The sequence below is a fragment of the Arvicola amphibius genome, chromosome X (genome assembly GCF_903992535.2).
Source record: "Arvicola amphibius chromosome X, mArvAmp1.2, whole genome shotgun sequence".
In the NCBI taxonomy this organism is placed as follows: domain Eukaryota; kingdom Metazoa; phylum Chordata; class Mammalia; order Rodentia; family Cricetidae; genus Arvicola; species Arvicola amphibius.
The window spans coordinates 73064016-73090706 of record NC_052065.1 but is presented as its reverse complement, the minus strand read 5'-3'; the positions used below and the strand labels follow the sequence as shown (position 1 = coordinate 73090706).

The 26691-nt window shown below is 35.5% G+C and overlaps 1 protein-coding gene across 1 annotated transcript in view; it reads right to left on the bottom strand.

The window, feature by feature from the left end:
- The window catches only part of Dach2 (dachshund family transcription factor 2), a 564525-nt gene that overhangs the window by 200809 nt on the left and 337025 nt on the right, over window positions 1-26691 (bottom strand). The window contains exon 4 of the mRNA XM_038316535.1: window positions 7593-7724. Coding sequence (XP_038172463.1) covers window positions 7593-7724 — 132 coding nt within the window. The remainder of the gene's footprint in view (window positions 1-7592; window positions 7725-26691) is intronic.

Here is a 26691-nt window from a genome sequence, read left to right as displayed (position 1 = left end):
CATGCTGTTTCCTAGGCTATTGGATGTTCTCAACAAATTGATACCATGGTCCTATTTCTGAAGACACCACCTACAGGACACAATGAACACAGAAATATCAATCCAGGTTCTACCAAGGGCCTTAACCACTACAGAGTAGTGTTCAAGGTACTGGAATGTACAACACATGCTACCAAAAAACAAAACAAAACAAAACAAAAAACAAAAAATGTGAACATCCACCAAGCTACAAACTGTTCAATCTACATCATCATGCAAGATATGCTAGTACAATAGTGGTACAGTGCTTGTGGAAATAAGCAACCAATATGTGCTTAGACTTAAGAATCATTTTATGATATAGAACTCATCTTTAACACTTCTTGGTTAGCAAACAACTCAAGACTAGATAGATCAAGGACTGAAGGTAAAACCAAGTACTACAGTTCTGCTAAGAGAACATAGCAATAAATGACTTCTAACAACATTCTAATATGTTCATAGAACAGTATCTTGCTCAGTTACCATCATAGGAGCTTCCTCCTACAGTCAATTGGAATAAATACAGAAACCCATAGCTAATATGGAGAGAGTGAGAGATCCTGAATGAGTTAACCTCTAAAGGAAATGACTCCATAAAATATCCCCAATCACAGATCCCTGTAGAAAAGGAGGCATGGAGATTGTAAGAGCCAGAAAGGTAGGAGGATACCCAAAAGAGGTTCTCTAAATGCAGCATAACCGAAACATGAATGAACTCACAGAGACCATGGTAGCATGTACAGGGCCAGCATGGGTAAGTACCAGGATGAACTTGCAGTTATAGCAGGAGTAGAAACAAATCCCATTCATAAACTGAAAGCTATCTCACTGATAACCACTCACAAATGTAATAATTAGTTATCTCCAAAGGACTCTCATCAAGTATACAAACCATCCATAAGGACAGTCCCCAAGAACAGCACTAGATAACCAACACAAAACAGGCTCAATGGCATAGTTAGAGGTTGTTTGTTTCATAATGTTTTGTCATGGCTTTTTTAATCATTACAGGTCATTTGAGTATATATTATGACTTCCAGTATTGTATTTCTATGGTCTTCTTATTTGTACAAACATGTGAGTTTCTGTTTCTATATGTGTTTCTTGTGCCTTTTCTTTAGAATTTTCTTCTGTTTGGTTTTATTTTATTTTAATTTAGTATTATTATTCAAATGCTTATTTTCTAAAAAGAGACAGAAAGTATGTGGTGGTATGGGAGGTCGTTCTGTCTGTGTGTTGCTTTTCTTGGTTAATGAATAAAGAAACTGCTTTGGTCTGTTGATATGGCAGAACTTAGGTAGGCAAGGAAGACAGAGCTGAATGCTAGGAGAAGGAAGGTGGAGAAAGAGATGCCATGTATCTGCCGCCAGAGGTAGACATGCTGGAATTTTACTGGTAGGCTAGGACCTCATGGTGATACACATATTAATAGAAATGGGTTAAATGAAGATGTAAGAATTAGTCAATAAGAATCTAGAGCTAGTGGGCAAAGGCAGTGCTTTAAATAGTATAGTTTCTGTGTGATTATTTTGGTGTAAGCTAGCTGGGTGGCCAGGAAGAACAAGCAGCCTCTCCCTCTACAAAATGTGGATTTGGATGGAAGGGGAGGTGGGAGGATCTTGGAGAAGTTGATGGATATTGTATGAAAAAGGGCTATTTTCTTTTTTAAACTTTTTATTTATTTTAAATAGCAACCACATGTCCCTCCCACCCCTCCTCCCTCTCTCTCACCTACCTCCCCACTTCCTATTCCCCATCTACTCCTGCAGAAGGACAAGGCTTCTTATGGGGAATCAACAAAGCCTGGCATACTAAGTTGAGGCAGGATCAAGCTCCTCTCCCCAGCATCAAGGTTTAGCAAGGCATCCTACCCTACAGAATGGTCTTCAAAAACCCAGCTAAAGCACTAGGAATAGATCCTGGCTCTACTATCAGGGACCCCTCAAATAGACCAAAGCTTCACAACTGTTGCCCACATGCAGAGGGCCTAGTTCTGTCCCATATAGGCTCCACAGTTGTCAGTACAGAGTCATTGAGATTCTACTAGCTTCAGAAAGCTGTCTCTGTGGGTTTCTCCATCATGATCTTGACCTCTCTTGCTCATATAATCCATCCTCCTTCTCTTCAACTGGACTCCCAGAGCTCAGCCCAGTGTTTGGATATGGCTCTCTGTATCTGCTTCCATCAGGTACTAGATGAAAACTCTATGATAACAATTAGGATTATAGGAGAATAATTGAGCAAGTAGAGTTATACTGTGCTGGGGAAATATAGAGGAGGATAAAATAGGGAACATGGGGAGAAATAACATTAAAAACCTTTCAAAACAGACATATGGAAATCTATGACATTAGAGGCTTCCAAATATATAGATCAAGATAGAGAAAAATATACACATATACCTAAAGATTTAGTGGCGTTATCCTATCATAGGGAAGCAGTGACTATTAGACAATAATAAAACATGATGAAAACAGGCTGGTTAAAACCTAGATGCTTCATTTTCTTTTATAATACTGGAAGATATCATATAACCACTGAAGAATAAATTAATCATCAATTATACCTAGTTGTGAAACCTGTGAGTTATAATAATTACTTATAATAATTACTGGCTTGGCAAGATACACCTAGTGGTGCAATAGTAGCATTAACATCCTAAGAGTTACCAATCGCAAAGTCAGTGGATTTAAATTATCATTCAAAAAGATAAAACCTATAACTGGCACCATTATTAGTCTGATAACTTAAAGCTAGGCAAGTAATAGGCTGGAAGAAATAACTTGCTACTATTATTCTGATAAATGAACAAAATATTTTAGATAGACTCCAATGATTTATTATAATACTTATAGACCAATGCATTTTAACACCAATCAAGGAGCTTTAATTTGCAGTAGATACTGAGTGTGGTTGTTGGAACAGGTACGGCCCCCATAGACTCATACATTAGAATACTTTATCCACACTTGGTGGAACTATTTGAGAAGGATTAGAAGGTGTGGCATTGTTGGAGGAGGTGTGTCACTGGGGGCTTATTTTGAAATTAAAATAATTCACACAATTCTTAGTTTGCTCTCTTGGCCTGCTATTTGTGAAATAAGATGTGAGTCCTCAAATGTTCCTACTGTCATATCTTTGATCAACTATCATAAACTCTAACCCTCTGAAAGTATAAACACAATTAAATGGTTCATTTATTAGTTGTGTTGGCCATGGTGTCTTCATACAATAATAGAAAAGCAACTAAGACAGTGATAAACACAGAGACACATAGTTAGTCAACTTGAGAGATTAAGATACTAGAGAAACCTCATGCCTAAAGTAACATGTATATCTCACCACTCCTCACAAGGCTAGACATCAATACACAATACAGGGGGGAAATGAGAGCCAGAGACATTGGATGACTACAAGAAAACAACTAGACATAGCAGGGCATCTGCACAAATGAACTCATAGTGGTTGCAATAGCATACAGAAAACCTTTACAAGCTGAATACACAAAATCACAGCACCAAAGGGGAAATTAGCATACAATCCCACCCCCTGCCCCAACAATGAAGCTATTGGCAATTGGTAGCTGATGGGAAAGGGAGAATCAATCTCTGGTAACTGTACACCAATTCAATGAAAGAAGACACCATCCAAGAAATTGTGAGCATCACAAATTGGTCTTATGGAGTCAAAAGAACAAATAAGACACAAACCTAGGTGGGTAGGAAAAGAGGACTAGCACAGGAAAGAGTGGGTCAGAGAGGTGAATATGATCAAAACCTGTTATTTGGCATCCTTAAAAAACAAAAATGAAATAATTTTATAGTTAAAATACAGTATTTTGTCGATCCTTTAAGTACAACTCTTACCCAACATATGAACATGACCTAAAGGCTCTGGGAACCAGTTTTTTATAGTCGTTCATGTTTGTTATACATACAGTCAGATTAATTAGGTTATTTAAATACATAGAGATTGTATTCTGCATAGATAGGTAATCTTCAATCACTTCAAGGATCTGTAGAATATGTCATTTAAATAATTTAGGGCTGTAGAATATGGCATTTAAATAATTTAGGGGTCTGTTGACATGAGACATGATTTGCTCCTGATAGCACCAATCTATTCTGGAGAGAATGTTGAGCACCGAAGACACTCCACTTAGAGCTTGTTTTCTTTTTGGCACAATTGGCCTTTGGGCAAGGCAAGGAACTGTCCATACTTCAGCCACTGACAAAATACATGGTATCCGAAAATGTATAAACAGATCACAAGGAAAAAGACTATCAAATCTTACCAAGACAGGGTAAGACGTTTTTTAAAATTTTTTTAAAAAATTCCCTGCCTCTGAAAATGGTCTGTCAGTTATGCCAGGCCTTAGCCAAAGTTGTTTGCTTCAACATTGCAAATGAAACTTTGGGTGATTGCTCGGGTAGCTAATTGTCTCTGTCATATATTGCTCACTTTGGAAGCTGCTTGATTGCACTTCTTGCCTACTCAGGTATTTATCTCCCTTCTCTGGCCTTCAGTGGGGTTGAAGATTAGATAGTCGTAGTAACCTTCCTCTTATGATTTAGCCAAGCTTATTTCTGATGCAAGATTTAAACTCCTTAAAATAGAATGCTTATTAAAACATTTGTCATGTGTTCCTTGCTTACTATTGCTTACATTGTTTGTCATTTTATATTCGATATATGTTCCTATTGCATATAGTTTTGTATTGGGTTTGGATCACTCTTGTTTAGACAAAAGGGGGAGATGATGGGGAACCTTGTTAGCCAATCATCTTTAAGAGGTAGGTCTTAGTTAAGGCGTAGCTTCACTGGGACTCAAGGTAAAATGTGTGAACCTCCAGGTGCTGACACTCTCTGTGCCTTTTCCCGAGGGACATTGCTGTGCTTGGATTTCTCATTTCCTGTTTTGTGAGTTTTTTCCCCTTATAATAAATAAATATAATTTTTTTGTCCTTAAAAAAAACTACTAATGGAGATAGTGCATTCACCCTAACAAATTTGAAACACCAATTTAAATGTTATATCTTCATTGGAATCTTTGTATGGGTATATTAATCAAATAAATTTCTTCTTGTTCCTATATTTTTCATAGTACTTTATTTTCCTGCTTCCTTACTGCCATATACTTCAGATTAGAGTCACTTGTATACTGATTTGCCTTTTCTATACCTCCTATTTTAAACCATAATGAAATTCAGGGATTTTTTTAGTTTCTCTTTTTAGAGACAAAAACATTGACTTTCATTGCTAAAATATCATGCATTGTTAAGTCAATATGAAAACTATAATCTCAACGAATTAATTCAATAAAAAGTATACCTAGTGACATCTGTTGTTTATGAAAAACCTGATATTTTCTAGGTGCTTCAAGCCATTAGAAATCTATGTATCAAAACACCAAATGACTATTAGCTTATTTTTTTATTACTAATTCTGACTTTATGCTATCATGTAAAAGAAAATTTAGTGTATATTCCTCACTGATAATTTATAACCCACATAATGAATATTATTACTGAACTAACTATATTTTGTTTGTCTGATAGTATCCAGTACCTACCATGTAAATAAAAGCTTAATTATTCTCTAAGACCAAACTTTCCTTTGGGTTAAATATTCCATTTCCCAGTTCTATTTAAACCATGAACATTCAGGAAGACCATGACCATAACAAGTAATTAGGCCATAAATTTTGCTGTGTCTGATCTCCCTTGTCAAGACTATGTACTTATTTTTTTTCCTGAAAGGCACTAAAATAAAGTAGAAAAATGAGAAATCTGGCCCAGTCTTTGATCTCATTTCAAATCCTGAGATAGGAAAACTTAAGACATAAAAGACATATTGGTCACTCAGAATAAAACAATACGTCACATAAAATTCTTAAAATAAATTTATATTTGTAATGTAAACTTTTAAAACTGAAATTTATTAATTTGTAGTTTATCAACCATTTTAGTTATGCAGGTTATAAAAACTCAAAAACTTATTACTTGATATTTATTGTTTCAAATTATTCCTTTATAACATTAAATTTCAAAAGTTTTTTTTAAACTGATCACATTTAAGATAGTTTATGTCTGAATTTCAGCATGATCTTATAGGCCCTGAAACACAGAAGCTCATAGCTCTTTCCTTGTACCCTCATTTTAATATAATTTAGTCTAATGACAAGACCAAGACAAAGTCTTTTTATAACACAGTGCTGATGAGAAGACAGAATCCTAAAAAAATCAACTCTTCGGACTGAGTCAAATATAAGAGCAAACTTTAAGGCAGATATTTAATAGTTTTATGATTTGGGAAAATAAACTTTTCCGTGGTCCTACTTCTTTATTTTAAAATATTAGAACAACCTTCCCACTGTATTTTGATGAGATTTATAAGACCCAGCATTCTAGAGAATCTGAATGAATAAAATATGAATTTTCAAATTATTTCCTGTTAAACTGAAGCAATGTCGTATAGAAGAAAAATAACTCTTGTTGAAAGAAGTTCTAGGTCTATAATTCACCAAGAAATTGAAAGTTTGTGTGAAAAAAAACTCAGATTCATTTTACATACTATTATAATTAAATCCTTTCCCACCGTGAGACAATTTTCCATTTCCCTTGAAAATTAAGTCATAACATTCTGTTGACATCTAGGAGCCTAAAAGTAAAGATATAAACCTACTCATCTACTTGCTTCATTGTTTTGAGTTTAATTGTAGAGTTAGTTTTGGAGCCATAGTTCTTGGAACCAACATTGGTTGCCTCAATTGTTATTTTTCTCTTAAACTAAATCTTAGTCATTAATTTGTTCATCTATTTATCAACATATGCTGATAGTTACCATCACATACTTTGAAACTGTCAGAGTACTATCATATGATAATAGCTAAGATACAGTTATCATAGGATAAAGGATAAAAATCAAACATTATGAGATGAAAAGACATGTGACTATACAAGCGTCTTTTTCTCTCTCTATGTCTCTCTTCTATCTTTCCTTCTTTTCTAGCTCTCTCTTGTGCTGCTTTACAACTTGGCATGGTCAACAATTCTTTGAGTTCATCAGAACCACCATTCAGCTAAGCAAATGGTTTTACAATTCTTGAAAAGACTGGTTCAAGAAACCTGGAGTATGGACTGTGCATTTAGGTTTTAGAATGAAAGAGAAGGAAGTGCGGTTTGCATCAGGAATAGGGCACAGATTTTAAGACAGGGAGTGCAACAACTAATATAATAATTAGAACTAAATTGCATCACAGAAAAACAGTAGAAAGATGGCAGGCAGGATGAATAAGGGAGAAGAATGGAGTGGATTTAAGGTCAACCTGGGCTGTGTAGACAATTACAAACAAACACAGAAATTTCTAAATGTTTATGAAATGTGAATCTGAGGTTATAACCTGCAATAGTTTTCTAGTTTGAGTATACACATTATACTTAAGCTAAAGGTTCTTTCCAAACTATTTATAATCAAAGCACAGATAATATTCTTGGTTCATTATTTCTCCTCTGTTACATTCTATAATAAAACAGTAAGTGTTGCCTTTTAGTAACTGCTGAAGGATCTCACCTGTGTTAGAATTAAGGTCATCTGGCTCTGACTCAGTCCCATTTTGGCTTCCATTTCCCTGAAGAGTATTCATTGCCATAAGCTTCATCTTCTGGAGCTTCATTGCCTCTGCCATCGCTGCAGCTGTTATACCTAAATCAGAACCATCAATTTAAAAATAGGAATTATTTCTTAATGACAGCAAAATATGTGCATAGTTATTTAACAAGAATATGCCGCATGATGCAAGCAGAAAAGTAAATCACAAGTAATCAATGAAAAAGATGAATATTCAAAAATGTATTTTCAACTCATAATGACTTATAACAAAGAACATGAAAATATAATTTAAAGAGATTAAAATATAGGTCTGATTTGCAATTAAAATAACTAAATAGGTCAAATATTGCAATTGTTTACTGATTTTAAGTAAATGATTATTAACTACAAGAAGGGAAAGCAATCCAAGACTTAATATATGTGTGTGCAATAATGAAATTAAGAATATTTGTGAACAAGACTCTTCACATATTTTTAATTTTGACACAATGAAAACTTTCAATATTTATGTGCCTGTCTAATGAAATACCATCTGTATGATGTGCAAAGGAATATCAGGGAGCAGACTCTAAATGTACTATTAACCTGGTGAAGAATCATGTCATAATAGTGCTAGAAGGAAATTAAGAAGGTATCTGTTGGATAAGGCCATTTGTTGGTTCCGGGTTGCCCAGCTAGCTTAGATCTGAAACAATCACAAAGAAACTGTATTATTTCAATCACTGTTTGGCCTACTAGCTCTAGATTTTTAATGGCTAAATCTTACATATTAACTATCTCCATTAATCTGTGTATCGCCACATGGCAGTGGCTTACAAACAAAGTTTTGTCATGTCTCACCCTGGCGGTGGCTACATGTTTTCTTTCTGACTCTGTCCTTCTTTCTCCCAGCACTCAGCTTAGTTTTCCCTGCCTACCTAAGTTCTGCCTTGCTATAGGTCCAAAGCAGTTTCTTCATTAATGATAATCACAGCACACAGAGGGGATATCATGTTCAATTTCTTTATTTAACAAAAAGAAAAGAGTAAACCTTTATAGTTCAGTTACATACATAAATATAGCTGACAAAGGACCACATTTCTTAGTGGAATTTACAGATATTAAGGTTCTAAAACAGCTCTAATGTAAATGAATGAAAACCATTAAGGGTAAGTTCCTTTTGCCACATTCACTCATATGTTGCTGGTTCCCATTTTAGAGCTTCTTTCATTTGACTCAAAGTTTAGAGATATAACTTATATCTCCTATGCTCTTGCTTGGCTTATGATCTTCATTACAATAACTTTATACCCATAAATCATGAAATCTTGTTGAGTCTCTAGAAAAGCTGGAGTCCTCAAGTGTCAACTTAGTTTTTCTTCAACAAGTTGTTTATAACAGGGTACATTTAAGAAAAGAGAACACCCTTACATAGATTTCCCCCAGTGTAGCCTTGAAGACAAAATTCAGATGAAGTAGTAACAAAGTTAATTTGAGAATAATAAATTTTATTTAAATATAAGAATTTCAGCATATATCAGATAACTAGAAAAGAGTGTAACGAAAGAAAGATCATTTTAAATGTGAAAGTGCTATAATTACAATTAACTGCACACATATTTCTTTGACAAACTTTGTTGTTTTAGACATGGATTCTCAGATCAGCTCTGTTATGGGGTTTCATATATGTGTATGTAAAATTAAATATAGTAGTAGATTATTGATCTGAAGAGAAAGTTCACAAAAGAAAATATAAAAATGGCTAAGAAAATTCACAGAATATGTTCATCATCTTTAGCAATTAGGGAAATGCAAGCTCAAGCAACTTTGAGAATTCATTTTACCCTCGTAAAACAGAAGTTCTTGGGTTTGTGGCAGCTACAAACTCACTCTTCATAAAATGTTGAAATTCTACTTACTTCCAAACAGAAAGCTCCTTTTGCTTTTCCTTCCTTCCTTCCTTCTTTCCTTCCTTCCTCCCTCCCTCCTTTCCTCCCTCCCTCCCCTCCCCCCCCCCCCCCTCCTCCCTTCCTTCCACACTTCCACCCTTCCTTCCTCCCACCTTTCCTTCCTCCCTTCCTTTAATTAATTTATTCATTTATATCCAATTTTATTTTCCCCTCCCTCCTCTCTTCCCACTAACCCACAAACTCCCCTCTTCCCCTTCCATCTTTTTCTCCTGCATTATTATTCAGAAATTATTAAGCCTCCAAAGTATTAAAAGAGACTACTGGAAAGTGGGGGGGAATTTCAGGGGAAAGGTAGAAACCTGATGCAAGGGAAACTCCCAGGAATTTACAAGGACGAACCCAGTGATGACTCCAAGCAACAGGAATACAAGCCTGAAGGAGACATCTCCTGTGAGCAGACAAGACTTCCAGTGAAGAGACTGGGACACTAGCCCAACCATATAACATTCAACATACAGTCTGTCCTCCCTCTGGGATGTGCTGGGATAAGGGTGGTACATAGATGTGAGAGTGACCAACCAATGACAATTCCAATATCAGATCTATGCTGAGAGTGCAAGTCAACTTCTGAGACTGCCTAGTGCACCAAGGCTCTGAGTCTGAATGACCCACAGACCTAGGAGAGAACAAAAGTTGACTGGAGAAAAAAAAGTCAAGGTGATAGTAACTAATGATATTCTGCTGTAGTCCTGCATTGGTTCCTAAACTAATTGTCATCAGAGAGACTTCAGCAACTGATGGAAACAGATACAGAGACCCATAGCAAAACATTAGGCCAAGTTCAGGTAATCCTGCTGAAAAGAGACAGGATGGATGGTAGGAGACTGAGGGGTCAATGATATTATAAGAAAACACATAGTATCAACTAGCCTGAGCTCACAAAGATTGAACCAAAAACCTCAAAGCCTACATGGGACTTACCTAGGCCCTCTGAATACCTGTGACAGATGTATTTCTTGGTCTTCTTGTGAGACACCTAACAGTGGAAGCAGGGACTGTCTTTGACTACAATTTTGATTTTGAGTTTTAGTTTTGATAATAAAAATAATACCAGAAGACACTAACCATATTGCTGCCAAGAGAGTCCTATCCAGTTGTAAGGCCTAATAACCACAACAATGCCCTTCTTGGCAATATATTTCTAAAAGTGTAATGGTTGCCATACATGAGAAATCTATCTAATTGGGCTTAAAGCCTGCTCAATGCATTGGAAATTTTAACTGGTACTGCAATATACCAAAGTATCCAGGACTAGTGAGATCATGGATATTAGAAGAGATCCTTCTACCACTTTACTCAGCCATTATAATTTGTAACTACAGTTTAAATACTTTTCATTATACCCATAGATAAGTATAGCTGTAATCCTTCATCAAGCATACCTTTATATGAAGAAGATAGAGACCTTTACAGAAAAGCACAACTGGTCAATATTCATAGACCAACTCATCTCATACCCATTGCCCAGACTCAATAAATATGTCTACAATACAACATCTGTACCTAATGCTCACGAACACAATGCAAGAGAATGTAGAATGATTATAAAAGCCAGAGGACCAGGAAGTCAGTTCTGTGACATATATATCAAAAAAAAAATATATTGTTTTGCCTGACCACTCATAGACTTCTGGTGCATACAATTTTTCTGTATCTTCTAGTAAAAAATCCCAGTGCTAGGAATGTGTTATATCTCAAGCCTGCTAGCCTGGAAGTCTTAGAGACATCCTAAAAGTAGTGGTTGGTGTCATTGTTCTTGGTTGCCCAACAGAATTTATAGCAAGATCCTACTGCTGAAGGCATTACACATTTGAGACCTAGGAAGATAAATCAAGCTCTTTCTGATCTAGAAGCTATGATTTTTTTAGCAAGCTTACATAGTTCCAGAAGTTGCAATGTATCCTGCTGAGGGAAAACAGTAATCAACAGTCTTGCGCAGTTGTGAACCCTGGGGACTACAATATCGACAAGCCTGAAAAGATAATGGCCACAAACACAAAAGTGACATGACTGTGATGAGAGTAAAATGATGATTTCTGAGTGAACTTATGACACTCCTCATAAGAGGAAACTGCTTCTGGTGATGTAAAACTAACCAGGAAGCCCTGGTAAGGAAGATCATACATCTTAGAGGAAAAGCTATTATTCTGATTTTGCTAAATGGATATATGCCCAAAGTGTTTCTAAATACATATCACTATAACCATATATTACCTTGGCTCTCCTTCCTCATAAAAAAGGCTTATTTATGTAGTGGATAACAGTGAATATTGAGACTTATGATTTGTCAAAGTGAAAAGAATAATTTTTGTTAAGTTCTCAGTTATAAGTTCTCTATATATCTATATCTACACATATAGATATACATATATGCATATATCACACCCTATCCCCAAGTTTCAGAAACAGCAGACAGAAAAGAAAGACTAGTCACTCCAATTACTGACGAAATGATAATATGTACCACGTACAATAGTCTATATCTTTATCTTCTGTAATTACAAACATTTATTGAAATTTTTTTCACTCTGAAAATAACACTTTATTATTTCATAAAAGTTCAGGAAAATCCTTGGGATGTTGTTACTAAAATGTAATCACCACAGAACATAGAGCTGATTAGTGAGCCCATCAGTCTTTTCTTCTTCAGGTGATGAGCACAGAAGGGAAGACATCATGTCCGTAATGAGAAAGCTGGCGGTTAGCAAGGGGGTGGGGGCAGGCACAGTGGTGTCACTTGTGGCCACTGCTCTCAGGTCTGGATCAGGTGGTTCATCTTCTCTTTCCATTGCCTCAGCCCTGTTCACCGAGGTGGGTGACAATGGCATTGAAGAGAGAATAACTCACACCCACGTGCCTTAGCTCAGGGGTTCTCGAGGCTAGAAGTTGTGATACTCCTGCTCCCGAGTGACTTCAGGACTCCTATGGAGGGACATCCAGAAAACAGGATGCTCCCATAGCCACCTCTATTGTTATGGGAACTTTCCAAGGAGATAAGGATGGGTTGGAAGTGGGAAGGCTATTCTAAAAACTACAATTTTGACATTAGAGATGAAGGAATTAAAAGTTCTGAGAGCTGTGGTAGAGTGATGAGTTTATAGATGATCTGTGAAACACAGGATGAGGAGGATGTGAACCATCAGGAAGTAGATGGTTGCAAGCAGTAGCACTAGGATCCGGGAATGGCAGAGTGAATGCAGAACCCACTTCCATCCAGCACCACTTCGGGTCCTTCGGCAGCTGCTGCCTAGGATATCTATCAACACTGACATCTCCTGAGAGCCACAGGCACGAGTGGTAGGAGTCCAGGCCGAATCCCATTTATTCTGCTCAGCCAAGGAGAGTGCATTCTCAATGGCCAATCTATGGTCTTGCTCTTCTTCCAGCAGCTTCTTTAACTCACTCGCTTCTTGTTTAGTGCTGTAGAGCTGCTGCTGGACTTCAGGCAAGCTTGGTTGTAGCTCCCCTGTTGGCCTCTGGATCACTCCTTCTCTTTCCATTCATCTCCTGGGGCACTCCTGGATCACCTACATTTGGTGGCCCCTGCAGCTCCTGCACCTGCTTCTCCAGGACAGCGCAGTGATTGAAGAGGTCACTGGAGTGGTGCTGGCTCTGACAGAGACTCTGGCTGGCATTGCTGAGCTGGATAGAGAGGATATTCTTCTCCTCTGGTAGCTGAGTGATTTAGAATCCTACCTCAGTATGCTTCTTCAAAGGGAAAAATACCTAAGTGTTTCAGTCACTAAAGGAAACTAATTCTGAATGTGGCTCCAGATGACTTTGTGTGCGGTTGTCACTTTGAAGATCAAGTTTCAGTTTACAAAACATTTAGACAAATACCATCTTCGTTGAAAGAAGCAGAGAAAGGACCTCCCTCCTGTCTCTGGTACTATGCGGAGAGAATTTGGGTTTGGGAGGAAGACCTCAGGAGACTCTGCAGATGACCGAGCTGCTGATCTTTATATGCAATGGCCATAATGTACTGCTCCTTCATCTGCCTCTTATGAAGTTCCCTGACATTCTTTTCCATTCTGAGGTGATGTAGCTCATGCTGCCAGGTCAGGCTTTCCTCCTTCATCATCTGCACGGATCTTGTCTGCTCTTGATACTCCTGGAGCTGAGCCTTCAGTGGCCTTAGCTCAGTGACCTCTTGATTCCTCAGTAAGTACTGCTGCCGCAGGGTCTTAGTTCGTTCAGTTCGCCGGCTTCCTTAAATGTTTGACTAAAAAATGACTTACATATAAAAAGCTATACTTTATTGACTAAAGAATTACTCACAAATAAAAAAGCCATACTTGATAGGCATTGCATTGAATCTGCAGATTGCTTTTTGTAAGACTGCCATTTTTACTATGTTAAGTCTACCTACCAAAGAGCATGGGAGATCTTTCCACTTTCTGGTGTCTTCTTCAATTTCTTTCTTCAAAGATTTAAAGTTCTTGTCATACAAGTCTTCCACTTGTTTGGTTAGAGTTACTCTGAGATATTTTATATTTGTGGCTATTATGAAGGGTGTTGTTTCTCTGATTTCTTTCCCATCCCATTTATCATCTGTTTAAAGGAGGGCTACTGATTTTTTTTTGAGTTAATCTTGTATCCTGCTACATTACTAAAAGGATTTATGAGTTATAGACGTTCCTTGGTAGAATTTTGGGATTGCTTATGTAAACAATCATATCATAAGCAAATAGTGAGAGTTTGACTTCTATTCCGATTTGTATCCCATTGATCTCCTTTTGATGTCTTATTGCTCTAGCTAGGACATCAATAACTATATTGAATATATATGGAGAAAGTGGGCAACCTTGTCTTTTTCCTGATTTCAGTGGGATTGCTGGGAGTTTCTATCCATTTAGTTTGATGTTGGCTGTTGGCTGTTGGCTTGCTGTATATTGCCATTATTTTGTTTAGGTATGTTCCTTGTGTCCCTGCTCTCTCCAAGACCTTTTTTATTAGACTATTTGCTTTCTAAAGAGATACAAAGAAGGTTTGGAGCTGAATAAATTTGGAGAATGAGTGAGGGGAAATTGTGATCAGAATAAGTTGTATGAAAAATATCTTCAATATACAATATGAAAAATATCTGTTCTCCCAAGAAAACCTTAAATATCCAAATTATGTATTTTCCAAACAATTTTGTTCCTTTGACTGTGTCCCTTTTTCTTGCACTGATGACCCTATATGCAATTTTACTCAGCTTCTAGAAATGTAAGAAATTTTATATCCATCATGGAATATATACCATATAATATTTTCCTGTGTCTAGCTTTTTTACCTTAGTATAACAACCTTGATATTTATCCACTGTCATAATAATATAACAAGTAATAATATAACAAGATCATATTTTAAGTTGAGAAATATTCCTGAGTATATACTATTGATATAGAATATTGTCTTTATATGTTCATATCTTTATAAAACCATAAGTTGCATGTTTTGGCTATCACAAGTAGTGAAATGAAAAAATAAAATATTTATGATACTGATTTTGAATTTCATACATGTATCAACTAATATATATATATATATATGAAGTTGATTATGTTTTTCTCAGTGTTATTGAGATTTAAAACTTCTGCACACATTTATATCATTTGGATATCAACTTTTTTTCTTGGATAATAGGTCTGAAAATATTTTCTTCCACTTCATCAGTTGTCCTCTTTCTGTTTTGACTGTTTTCTTTGTTGGTCAGAAACTTTTCAGTATGATGTAGTCACACTTGTCCATTTTGCTTTTGTTTCCTGTGTTTCTGTTGCCATTTTCAAAAATCACTACCAAGGCAAATGTCAAAAAGATTTTTCCTATTCTTTTTTCTAGAAGTTGTGTGGTAACACATTATATGTTTTAAGTTTTCAATTCATTTAGCGAACAGCTCATTTTCTCATTTCTGTTTGTGGATATCCAATTTTGCAAAGTTATTGAAGTGGATTTCACTGCCATATTTGATATTTTTCACACTTTATTCTTGACTGAAATTCAACATCAAAATGTGATAAAGTCTATATTCCCCTGAAGTATATGTGATCATACTTTAGGCTTAAAGTGTCTGGGAATATTCTTCATGAGGAGAAGTCCAATAAACACCTAAAGTGGTCTATTAATCCTCCAATTTTATAAATAAAAATCTCTGAAACCTGAGAGAAAGCTTGAGGTGGAGACTTAAGTTAGTAACCTGTCAGTAGTTCAGGAAGTATTCCAATCTCCTGTTTTTTCAATTAATGCTTCCAGTACTGATACTGTATTCATATTCCTTATTTCAACTCAGAGAATTCTACAATTGATTTGTGTCATCAGAGTCACTGAACAGACTATGGGAATAAGTGTATCATATAATTTTCTCTGCTTTAATTTATTCATATTCATAAAGAATACATTAGACTGGATTATCTCAGGATGACCTTTTAAAACAATTATCCTCTTGACATTTTCTTTCTACTGTATGCATGTAGTTTCTCTGATTATTTTTATCCAAGTGCTTACCTATATAAAAATTTCCTTGAAATATTTTCACTAGAAAAAAGATTACTAGATTTACAAATATACTAGATATATAGTCATTGAACTACAAGTTTAATATCAGGGTATCTGTCACTTGTAGTAAAATGTAAAAACAAAAATGTATTTGTTTTTGTTGTTTTGGGAGAGAGAAATCTTAAAGCTGGTTAGTTAGCAAGATTTGAGTGATCTAAGAAGAGCTGGATAAGGAATGAACATGATCAAAATATATAAAAAATGAAAAATTTAGAAAGGTAAATAAAACATGCAAAACACAAAATAAACAACAAAACCATATATATGAGTGCACAACTGTTTTGATGTTTTCTTCTTTTTTCTGTTTTTTTCCTCTTTTTGACAGTCATGTTTGGTTCTATTCCTGTGTCTCTGGGCTGTCTACCCTTTTGTTCCTGGCCAACCAGGCAGTGTCCGGCATGTGCTCCCTCTAATGGCATGGGGCTAAAGTTGGACAAGTCATTGGTTGAACACTCCCACAAGTTCTGTGCCACCATCACCTCAGCACATGTTACAGGCAGGAGAAATTATAGGTTGATGTTTGTGTGGTTGTGCTGATGTCCTAGTCCCACTGTTGTGAGCCTTGCTGGTTATACAAGATAACAAGTTCAGACTCTGTATCCTCTATTACTTGGAGATTTCTCTAGGGTTACTCATAAATTCCAGGAAGTTTCCACCTCACTACTGCCCTCCAAATGTCCCCCAGTTCTAACTGTCTTTCCCAGTAATCTCTTCCTCCATCTACACAGTTGATTCCACCTGTTCCCATCCCAACCAGTTCACCTACAAAATCTATTCTATTTCCCCTTCCCAGCGAGATCCACTCCCTACCCTCCCAGAGCCCCTGCATGTTGCTCAGCATCTCTAAGTCTGTGGACTGTAAAATTAGCCTTTAATGGCTAATATCCACAAATAAGTTAGTACCATGATTTTTCTTTCTGGATATGGGTTATGACGATTTTTTTCTCGTTCCATCCATTTGCCTGCAAATTTCATTGATGTCATTGTTTTTTACAGCTGAGTAATACTCTATTGTGAAATGTACCACGTTTTTTTTTTTGTTTATTTTTTTTTTTGGTTTTTTGAGACAGGGTTTCCCTGTAGTTTCTAGAGCCTGTCCTGGAACTAGCTCTTGTAGACCAGGCTGGCCTCGAACTCAGAGATCCGCCTGCCTCTGCCTCCCGAGTGCTGGGATTAAAGGCGTGCGCCACCACCGCCCGGCTCTGTACCACGTTTTCTTTATCCATTCTTCAGTTAAGGGACATCTAGACTATTTAGGGTTTCTGGATATTATAAATAAAGCTTCTCTGAACATAGTTGTGCTAATGTTTTTGTAGTAGGATGGATGATCTTTAGAGTATATGCCTAAGAGTGGTATAGTTAGTTAGATATTGAGATAGAGTTTTAAATTTCTGAGGAACTACCGTATTGATTTCCATAGTGACTGAAAAAGTTTGTATTCCCACCAGCAATGAAGGTATGTTCCTCTTTCTCCACATCCTCTCTAGCATGAGATGTCATTTGTGTTATTGAACTTGGCCATTTTGACTGGTGTAAGATGGAATCTCAGAGTCATTTTGATTTCTCTGATGGTTAAGCATGATGAACATTTCTTTAAGTGTATTTTGGCCATTTGAGATTCCTCTGTTGCAAATTCTCTGTTCAGATAGAAACCCCATTTTGTTCCTATAATGGAAATATTTAATTAAGAGAGCTTGATTACTGTTTCATATGTTCAGTCCATCACCATCATGGTGGGGAACATGACAGCAAGCAGGAAAACATGGTACTGGGGGAGAAGCCAAGCCATATCTTGCATGCAACAGGAAGTTGACTGAGTGTCACACTGAGTGAAGCTTAAGCAATAGAGACCTCAAAGTCCATCTCCATAGTGACACCCTTATTACAACAAGAATATACCTACTCCAACAAAGCCACAACTCTTAACAGTGCCACTCCCAATGGGTGCCAATTACATTCAAGCTACCACCATAATGTAAATCATTTCTATATGTTCCTTTCACATGGTTTTAGTTTCATCAGTTTTTATTTCTTTCTTATTACTGTATAAATAATACCAATCAAAATTCCACTTCCTCCCCTCCTCCCATAATCTCCTGCTCCCCTATATACCCTCCCCCTCCAGTCCAGAGAGAGGGCAAGGTACCCTGCCCTGTGGGAAGTCCAAGGACCTCCCCTCCATCCAGGCTTAGGAAGGTATGCATCCAAATAGAATAGGATCCCCAAAAGCCAGTACATGCAGTAGAGACAAATGCCAGTGCCATTATTATTGGCTTCTCAGTCTGCCCCAATTGTCAGCCACATTCAGAGGGTCCAGTTTGATCCTATGCTCATTCAGTCCCAGTCCAGTGATGGAGGACTTTCATTGGTTAATTAATAAAGAAACTGCTTGGCCCAATAGGTCAGAACATAGGTGTGTGGAGTATACAGAACAGAATTCTTGGAAAGAGAAGGCAGACGCTTCAGGCAGTCCCCATAAGCAGTCGCCATGCCTCTCCTCTCTGAGATGGACACAGGTTAAGATCTCTCCTGGTAAGTGACCACTTCGTGGTGCTACACAGATTACTAAATATGGGTTAATTAGCCAATAAAAGGCTGAAACTAATGGGCCAGGCAGTGTTTAAAAGAATACAGTTTCCGTGTAATTATTTCGAGTGTAAAGCTAGCCGGGTGGCCAGATGCAGCCCCGCCGCTCCGTCTACAGTCCAACTGGATTTGGTGAGCTCCCATTAGCTCAGGCACACTGTCTCAGTGGGTAGACCAACCCCTCAACATCCTGACTTCCATGCTTATATTCTCCCTTTCCCTCCTTCCGCTCTTCAACTGGAACTTAGGAGCTCAGTCCAGTGCTCTGATGTGGGTCTTTGTCTCTATTTCCATCTGTTGGATGAAGATTCTACAGTGATATTCAAGATACTCATCAGTCTGACTACTGGACAAGGCCAGTTCAGGCACCCTCTCTTCCACTGCCCAGGATCCTAGCTGGGGTCATCCCCATGGACTCCTGGGAACGCCTCCAGATCCAAGACTTTTGCCAAAATGGTTCCCTCAATTAAGAAATTTCCTTCCCTGCTCCCATATCCATCCTTCCTCCATCTCAACCATCCCACTCCCCCAAGCTCTCCCCAATCCTCCCTTCTCCCCTCTCTCTCCCCCTTTCCCCCTTTCCCCACCCCACCCTCACCCCCAGGCTTCCAATTTTTGCCTGGCCATCTTGTCTGCTTGCAGTTTCCAGGAGGATCTATATATGTTTTTCTTTGGGTTGGAACCCCATTTTTAATTGAATTGTTTGGGTTTTTGATGCCTAGTTTCTTAAATTCTTTATATATTTTGGATATTAGCACTCTGTCAGATGTGGAGTTAATGAAAATCTTTTCCTACCCTATAGGCTGCCATCTGAAATGATTCCTAATGATATCATACTCATATATCTGTGTCTTCCATAATTATCATCAGAGAGGCAACTGATGGTATCAGATGCAGATACCAATGGAGAAACACTAGGCTGAGCCAGGGGAACCCAAAAGAAGAGAGGGATGAAGGATTGTAGGAGCCAGAGGGGTGGAGACACCAGGAGTATAACAAGAGAATATGGCTCACAAATTCAAATAAGCAGGGCCCTTCGCAGGGCTCACAGGGTCTGAAGCGACAATCAGGGACTCTATATGGATCTGAAATAGGTCTGCTGCAAATACATTATGGTTGTGTAGCTTGATGTTCATGTGGGACTCCTAAGAGTTGGAGTGGAGGGGAGACCTTTTGCCTGTGCTTAGAATGCCTTTACTCCTACTGTTGTTGTTGCGGGAGCCTTAATATGAGGGTTTGTGCTGGTTTTATTTTGATTTGTTATGGCATATTTGGTTGATATCCCTGAAAGGACTGACTACTGTTTTTTTATTTGTTTAATAATTTGTTTAATATTTGTTTAATAACAAATAATTTTTTTATTTGTTTGTTTGTAGAAGGGAAATGGAGAAGTAGATCTCGGAGGGGGGGAGTGAAGGGAGGGGGAAAGTATGGTCAGCATATAATGTATAAGAGAAGAATAAAAAAATCATAGTGATTTGAAAAGAACCAAGGTAATGTAAACTACCTAATCAGTTATACTTTGATCATCAGTTAAGATTAGTTTACAAGCTTTCACACCTACTCTATGAACAAGTAAATTATCTGGTCGATCCATGAGTAATGAAATCTTCAGATTTACACTTAATTAAATGAAATGGTGAGTCAGTTCCCAGAAATATGTTTGATACTTCAAAACAATATTTAATTATCACCACATAATTATTATTTATTAATTGATAATTAATAATTAATGGTTAATTATATATTAATAATGATAAATATTATTAAATAACTATTAATATTAACAGTCAAGTTATTTCAATTAACAATGTAGCTGCCAAAAGAAAAACAGTTTAGATCATCACATGAGTTCAGTCTACTTTTAATGTTCTGTGTGATGAGTTGTGTGTTATTTGCAAACAAAGTGGCTTTGAGTAAACTATGGTATACTAAAACACCTATGAAGTTCCCTTTTAATAAATGATGAAGATATAAATCTTCTAGGCATATATTTTATTTAGGTTTATTTTTATGAGATGCTCCAAACTCTGTGTAGGAAAACAAAAGAAAACAAACAAACAAAAAACCCTACACCACTTGGACCTTAAAACATCAGAATACAGTAAGTATCAAAAAGTATAAACCATTACAGATACACAAACTTTAAGAAATGCAAAAAAAGTAATCCTAAAGCATTTGACTATGAGTTATCCAAACTAACTTGATTCATGGAAAATATAATCCCTGCACTTGATGTTCAGGAAATATCATAGAATACGAGATGGAAAGATTATAAAAGTCAAAGGATTAGTTGCGATGCTGCAAAATAGTATATTTTTGTGTCTTGTGGAAACTGCACTTATGAAATTTTAACAATATAATTGCCTAAAGAAACCCTTTATAGTGATAGCAATACTTGACATGCAAGTGTAGATGGACAAAATCTCACAAAAATCTCATCCTTAGATGAAGATGGACAGAAAGGCACAGTCTTCTCCAGTTAAGAGCTTGATGCCATGTTACAAAATAGCAAGTGGTTGGTCATCCTAAACATATATACATATAAATAAAACTAAAGAATGTCAGCAGGATAGATATATGGATGCATAGACAGACAGGCAGATTGATATAGTTTCTGTGTATGGATGGATAGATAGATAGAGATGGATTTATCTATGTAACAATAGTAAAGAAAAGGCTATGAAATTCTGAGTGTGGGTGTAGGAAAGGAATTAGAATGGGGGAAGGAAAAAAGAAAATGATGTAAATATAGTACTCATGTATGAAAGTGTCAAAAATCAAGAGTAAAAATATACATAATCGAGTAACTAAATAAATCAAATGGTCACTAAAAATAAACTAAGTGAAAAGAATGAAAGTGCAGAGAAGGAATTTGCAAGGGATTACAGATCAACATTGCAGTAAATCTTCTGGACACCATTCAGTTATAAACAAAATACTGATTTTCAATACCGAGAAAAAGCTTAACAAACTATAACTAGAGGTAGACTAAATAGTAGATATAACCAGATAAAACTTACATTTAACCTTGAAATAGTATTGGCAATAGATATCATATATGTATACATATATGTATAAATACATAAAAATTTTGCAGACTTAGTTGAGAGGCAGATAGATATTAAGAAAGGATACAGTCAGTATGTATTCACATTCAACTTACCCTTCAAAGATGATAGATTAGAAGATGTATAATAAAACAGTGAATTTTAATTTCAGAATGGAGCCAGAGAAGAAAATGACAATTAAGAAAGGTGGGTAAAGCATTGTAGAGTGCAACCAAAACATATCTTAGAAGGCTGGCTGCAATTTTGAACAAATTACTGTGGCCTTAAATGCTTAACAAAATTCCCAGTTGCTAAGCAACAATGTATTTACTTTGTACAGCTTTGTCCAAACACAATAATAAGGATGAAACAATCTGAAAGTCTAAAATCTTCTCAGATACTGCTATTACATTTGCTCTTAAACACATATAAGAAGCAATGTATCAATCCTATTTTTACAAGCATTTTAAATCTGTGTTGTATTGAATATCAATTCTACAAATGTGCAAATGACGGCTTTCTTTTAAATAACAATGTTTATTTAAATGTTTATTGGAAATAAACATTTCTTTAGATTGGAAATAAGGGTATCCAAAGGCCAATCTACTCTGTACTAGGATGATAAAGAGAAAACTGTATCCGGCATTACCTAAACAAATACTTGCTCAAATTCTTTATACTTCATCACTCTATATGCATCATAGCCTCACAAGTGACATTGGTCAAGGCACAGACAGAGTTGTGGAATTTTAAAAAGCAACTATTATTGCAGTTTGGGTTTGCATCCAGGTACACTAGATCTCATTTATCTTCTTTGCTTTCTTTAGTTTTTGTTTGTTTTGTTGTCATTATTGATTTTTCTTTTGACACTGAGTCTTATCCTGCAGTTTAGGCTAACCTGGAATTCCCTATGAACTCACAAGAGTCTTCCTGCTTCAGCCTTTCAAGTGATGTGATAACTGCTAGCCATTATTCCTGGCTTCTATGTTTGTTGGTATAGAATATTTCAAAACACTTTAAATGCAATATTTATCATCTTAAACAGAATAGAATTGTTCTAAATACAGTAGCATTATAGGGCATCACAATTTGAAAAACATTACACGAATTAGACTTCTTAAATGGATACAAAGTCAGTCAGATTCAACTTCTTGGGTACTTTTTTGTTCTTTGCATTTGAATATTTTCTGAGTAACAATCATTTACACTAGTTACTTTCATTACCATATTAAATTAAAAATGTTCCAGATTTCTGTACTTAATCCTTAAAAATTATCAATTATTTTGTTGATAGCAATTAAAGGCTATTTTATTTTAAGAAAAATTGAAACATATTAACTTTTGAACAGCAGAATTAATAATTTTTATGTTATTATATGCCTTCCAAGGCAATCCATTAGACATTCCTCTACAGTTTTACAAGATAAAATACATTTTTCTTTAAAAAGCAAACATAGAACAAATGCTGCTGTTTATTTCCTGCTAGAAATAGGATGAATTGAAAAATTAGCCTCAAATTACAATGTCTTTAGTATAAAATCAAAGTGCAATTTTAGCTTCTATGTAGCAGCTAAAGAGAATTCAAATGTTCTTTGTGTTTGTCAAAAATTATCAGACCACCACTATGAAAATATAAAAAATCAGTAATGATCCACATTCTAGAAAGACAATTGGCTTCCTGAAGATTACTAACTCTTGTGTATTTTAGGAAGCAGTCTTTCCTTAGAAATACCCAAAAAGTGCCAGAGAATCAATCATGTAGTCAGTTCTCCATTTGTCAGAATACTTGCTCTCAAGCATGTTTGCTCCCCTAAAAAAAAAACCCACTACTTCAATATTTTGCTATTTTTATTCAGCACTGTAACACTTTGTCTCTTAAGTATTTATATTATAATTAAAACAGAAAATAGGAGATAAGGAAAAATTAACTAATATGTCATGCACACCACACATATATTACATAGATTAAGTATAAATATGAATATGTGGTCTATACTCACATCAAATAATATAATATTTCACAGAAAGATATTTGAAATAGTCACATGATTAAATGCACATGAATTCTTTGGAAAAGTAAACAAATACCACAAAAAATATTAATCTGGTCGTGTGTCTTTAATGGACACAAGAGCATTTTTCAGAAGCCTATTTTAACCTGTCAGTTATTTATAATGCCATTTAATTATAATATATTGTGACTTTTAAAACTCATCTTACTTTAATAGCTAAATATAAAAATTAGACATTGCTACTTTGCTATTGAAATTGTCCACTAAGTTTCTATGAGCCGAAAAAATAAGTCTTATAGAATTTGATGAATAAGAAGTATATATCATACTAGTATTTCTTTAAGCAGAGTTACCACTATTCTAAGAGCAGTAACATTTCTAGAAGAGTTGGAGTTTGGCACATTAGTAGCTATTGCTTTAAAAAATATGAAATCATAATCACATTTTACTGAAATTTCTGTGAAAATTATCTACATCAATTAAGGCAAAATATAACTTATTTGAGCTGTAGGCATTAGTATTTCATTATTACATATTACATTGAATAGGTGCAAAGAATATACTGATCTCTCCCCTTCATTCTCAAAAATAAGTAATGAAAATTAATTCACTCTTGAAAATAATAGAAAAAAATATAATTAGGCAAGATCATTAATAAACAAAAGAACCTGAAATTCCCTCTCACACACTTATATTCACATGCAGTAAGGATACTGAGTAGAACTAGTGAAGACTACATGATTTATAATGTCACACATTCTTTTGGCTCACCACAATTCTGTCATAGTCTTATTAACAATAAATTCAGAAAGAGATACAAACCATTTTTCTCTTGCAACCAATAGATTCAAGTTGCTAAGGGGGCACAGTAACTCAAAGAGATCAAATGAAAGACAGGCCATAAAGAAATTTATCTTTTTTTCCTAACTCCATTTTTTAGTCCGAATTCCAAACATTTTAGTGATAATATATTTGACCTCAATTCTGCCATAGCAAGAAGTGAACAAACAATACACAACTGGGAGATAGATGAGGATGAAATGGCCTAAAAATGAAAGAAACACTATACATTTTGATGCTGATTAAGGAGTTCAGTCTTTTGTGGATTTCCAAATTTCTGTAACTATTTCACATCAATTCATATATGTTCAGAACTTAAATGTTACAGGAAAATGTTATAATTAACCAAACACTGTTTCGTTAGTTTCTTTCGTTTGATTTGTGCCCTTTGCCATTTTGTCTTGGGTCTTTGATGTTGTTTAAAGGACATGCTTCAAGAAAGATTATAGCAACTTGTTCAAACAGTGGACATAAATAATGGGCTGTCCAGAGTCAAATGCATATTTTCAAGGTGAGCTATCCCATCACTCCTTCTGTTGAAGGTCCCAGTAATAAAAAGCATTTAGCTCAGTAGAATTATACTTCTTAACCAGTTATTACTCATTTTTTCCAAATGAATAAAAATTTATATTTAATATTTTAAAAATGTTGTACATCACAGATAATCTTAACATTTTCTAAAAGTATGTTTTCATTTTGTCTGGTTCATAGCAGAGTATAGGAATGTTAAAAATGCCACATAAAATAATAGTTATACACAAGATACATTTGGCTTTTTTGTTCCAGTTGTGGCTACCAATAATTACACTCCAACATTATATTTCCAAAGCTGATTGTAAGCAGCTTTACTCAACATTCTTCCACTACCAGTGCAAATAGGATATACAAGAGCAGTTTTATTCCAATGAACTACATTCTTCTCAACAAGACTATTGGAAAACTCCTTTCTGAATAATCTCCTGTCTAATTTTTCTTCAGTATAGGTTGTGTGCTTTTATTAGTAGTGTTCTCACAAAGAAATATTTTCACGTTCCTTAAAGCTATCAAGTCCTTCTTGTAATCTATACAATGAAGTTCTAAATTAGAATCTGGTATTTAAAAACACCTCAAATTTGCCCATTTTTATGCAGAATTTCTACTCTTTTCCTACACATATTCAGCACTCTAGCTAGTCTTAACCCTTTTGCCCACATGAACTTGGATTTATCTTCATATTTCTGTTGATTTGTCACTTTGCCCCAGAATACTTTAATCTCTAAGATGCAGTTTTAGCCTAATCAGTTTTTAAAATATGACTTTAGATATTAAATTGAAATTTTGCTTTATTCTAACAACTAGGAATAATGTTTCATTATTTGAATTTTTCTAAAGTACTCTATAAAGACATATGAATATTTATTACTCTTCTGATTTTTATTATGATTATATTTATGTTTCACCTCACAGAAAACAAAGGTTGTGATAACTACTATTGCATACTTACTAAAAGCTACTCAATTTTATGCCTTCAGGGTGATCTAGAATACTTTTTCAGGGACAAAGCATTGTTGAAATCATAATAAATTACTATTCCATAAAACAAAGTGTCTAAAAAGAAGACATAGAGTTCTATAATATTCAGACAGTAGACATACACATGGATAAAATGTATTTACAAATGTATTTTTTTAATTTAATTATTATTTGTTGTTATATTTCCATTGTTTTTAATTGAACATGACTATTGTTTTATGCTCTATTTATTCAATTACATAAGGAATAAAATGTATCACCTTTCCAAAGTGTATTACTGTTTTAAACAAAATTTCATTTTTAATATATAAGTTTAAAGAAGTATTTGCCCCTCACTAACCACAGAGTGGCTCTAACTGGTGAGAAGAAAATTACATTACAAATGAGCAGCTACCTGTTATCAAATTACAAGGCATTTTCTTCAAAGACCTAAAGAGCTAGCAGACTGACCAGTTAACATGTTTCCACTGACCTGCGGGGAATTTTTTTCTCCAGTTAATAGCATTTGAAGAATGCTTCCTTTGATTCTTGTCTCTGACACAAAAATGATTGTCCCATTTAACCACTCTTCTAT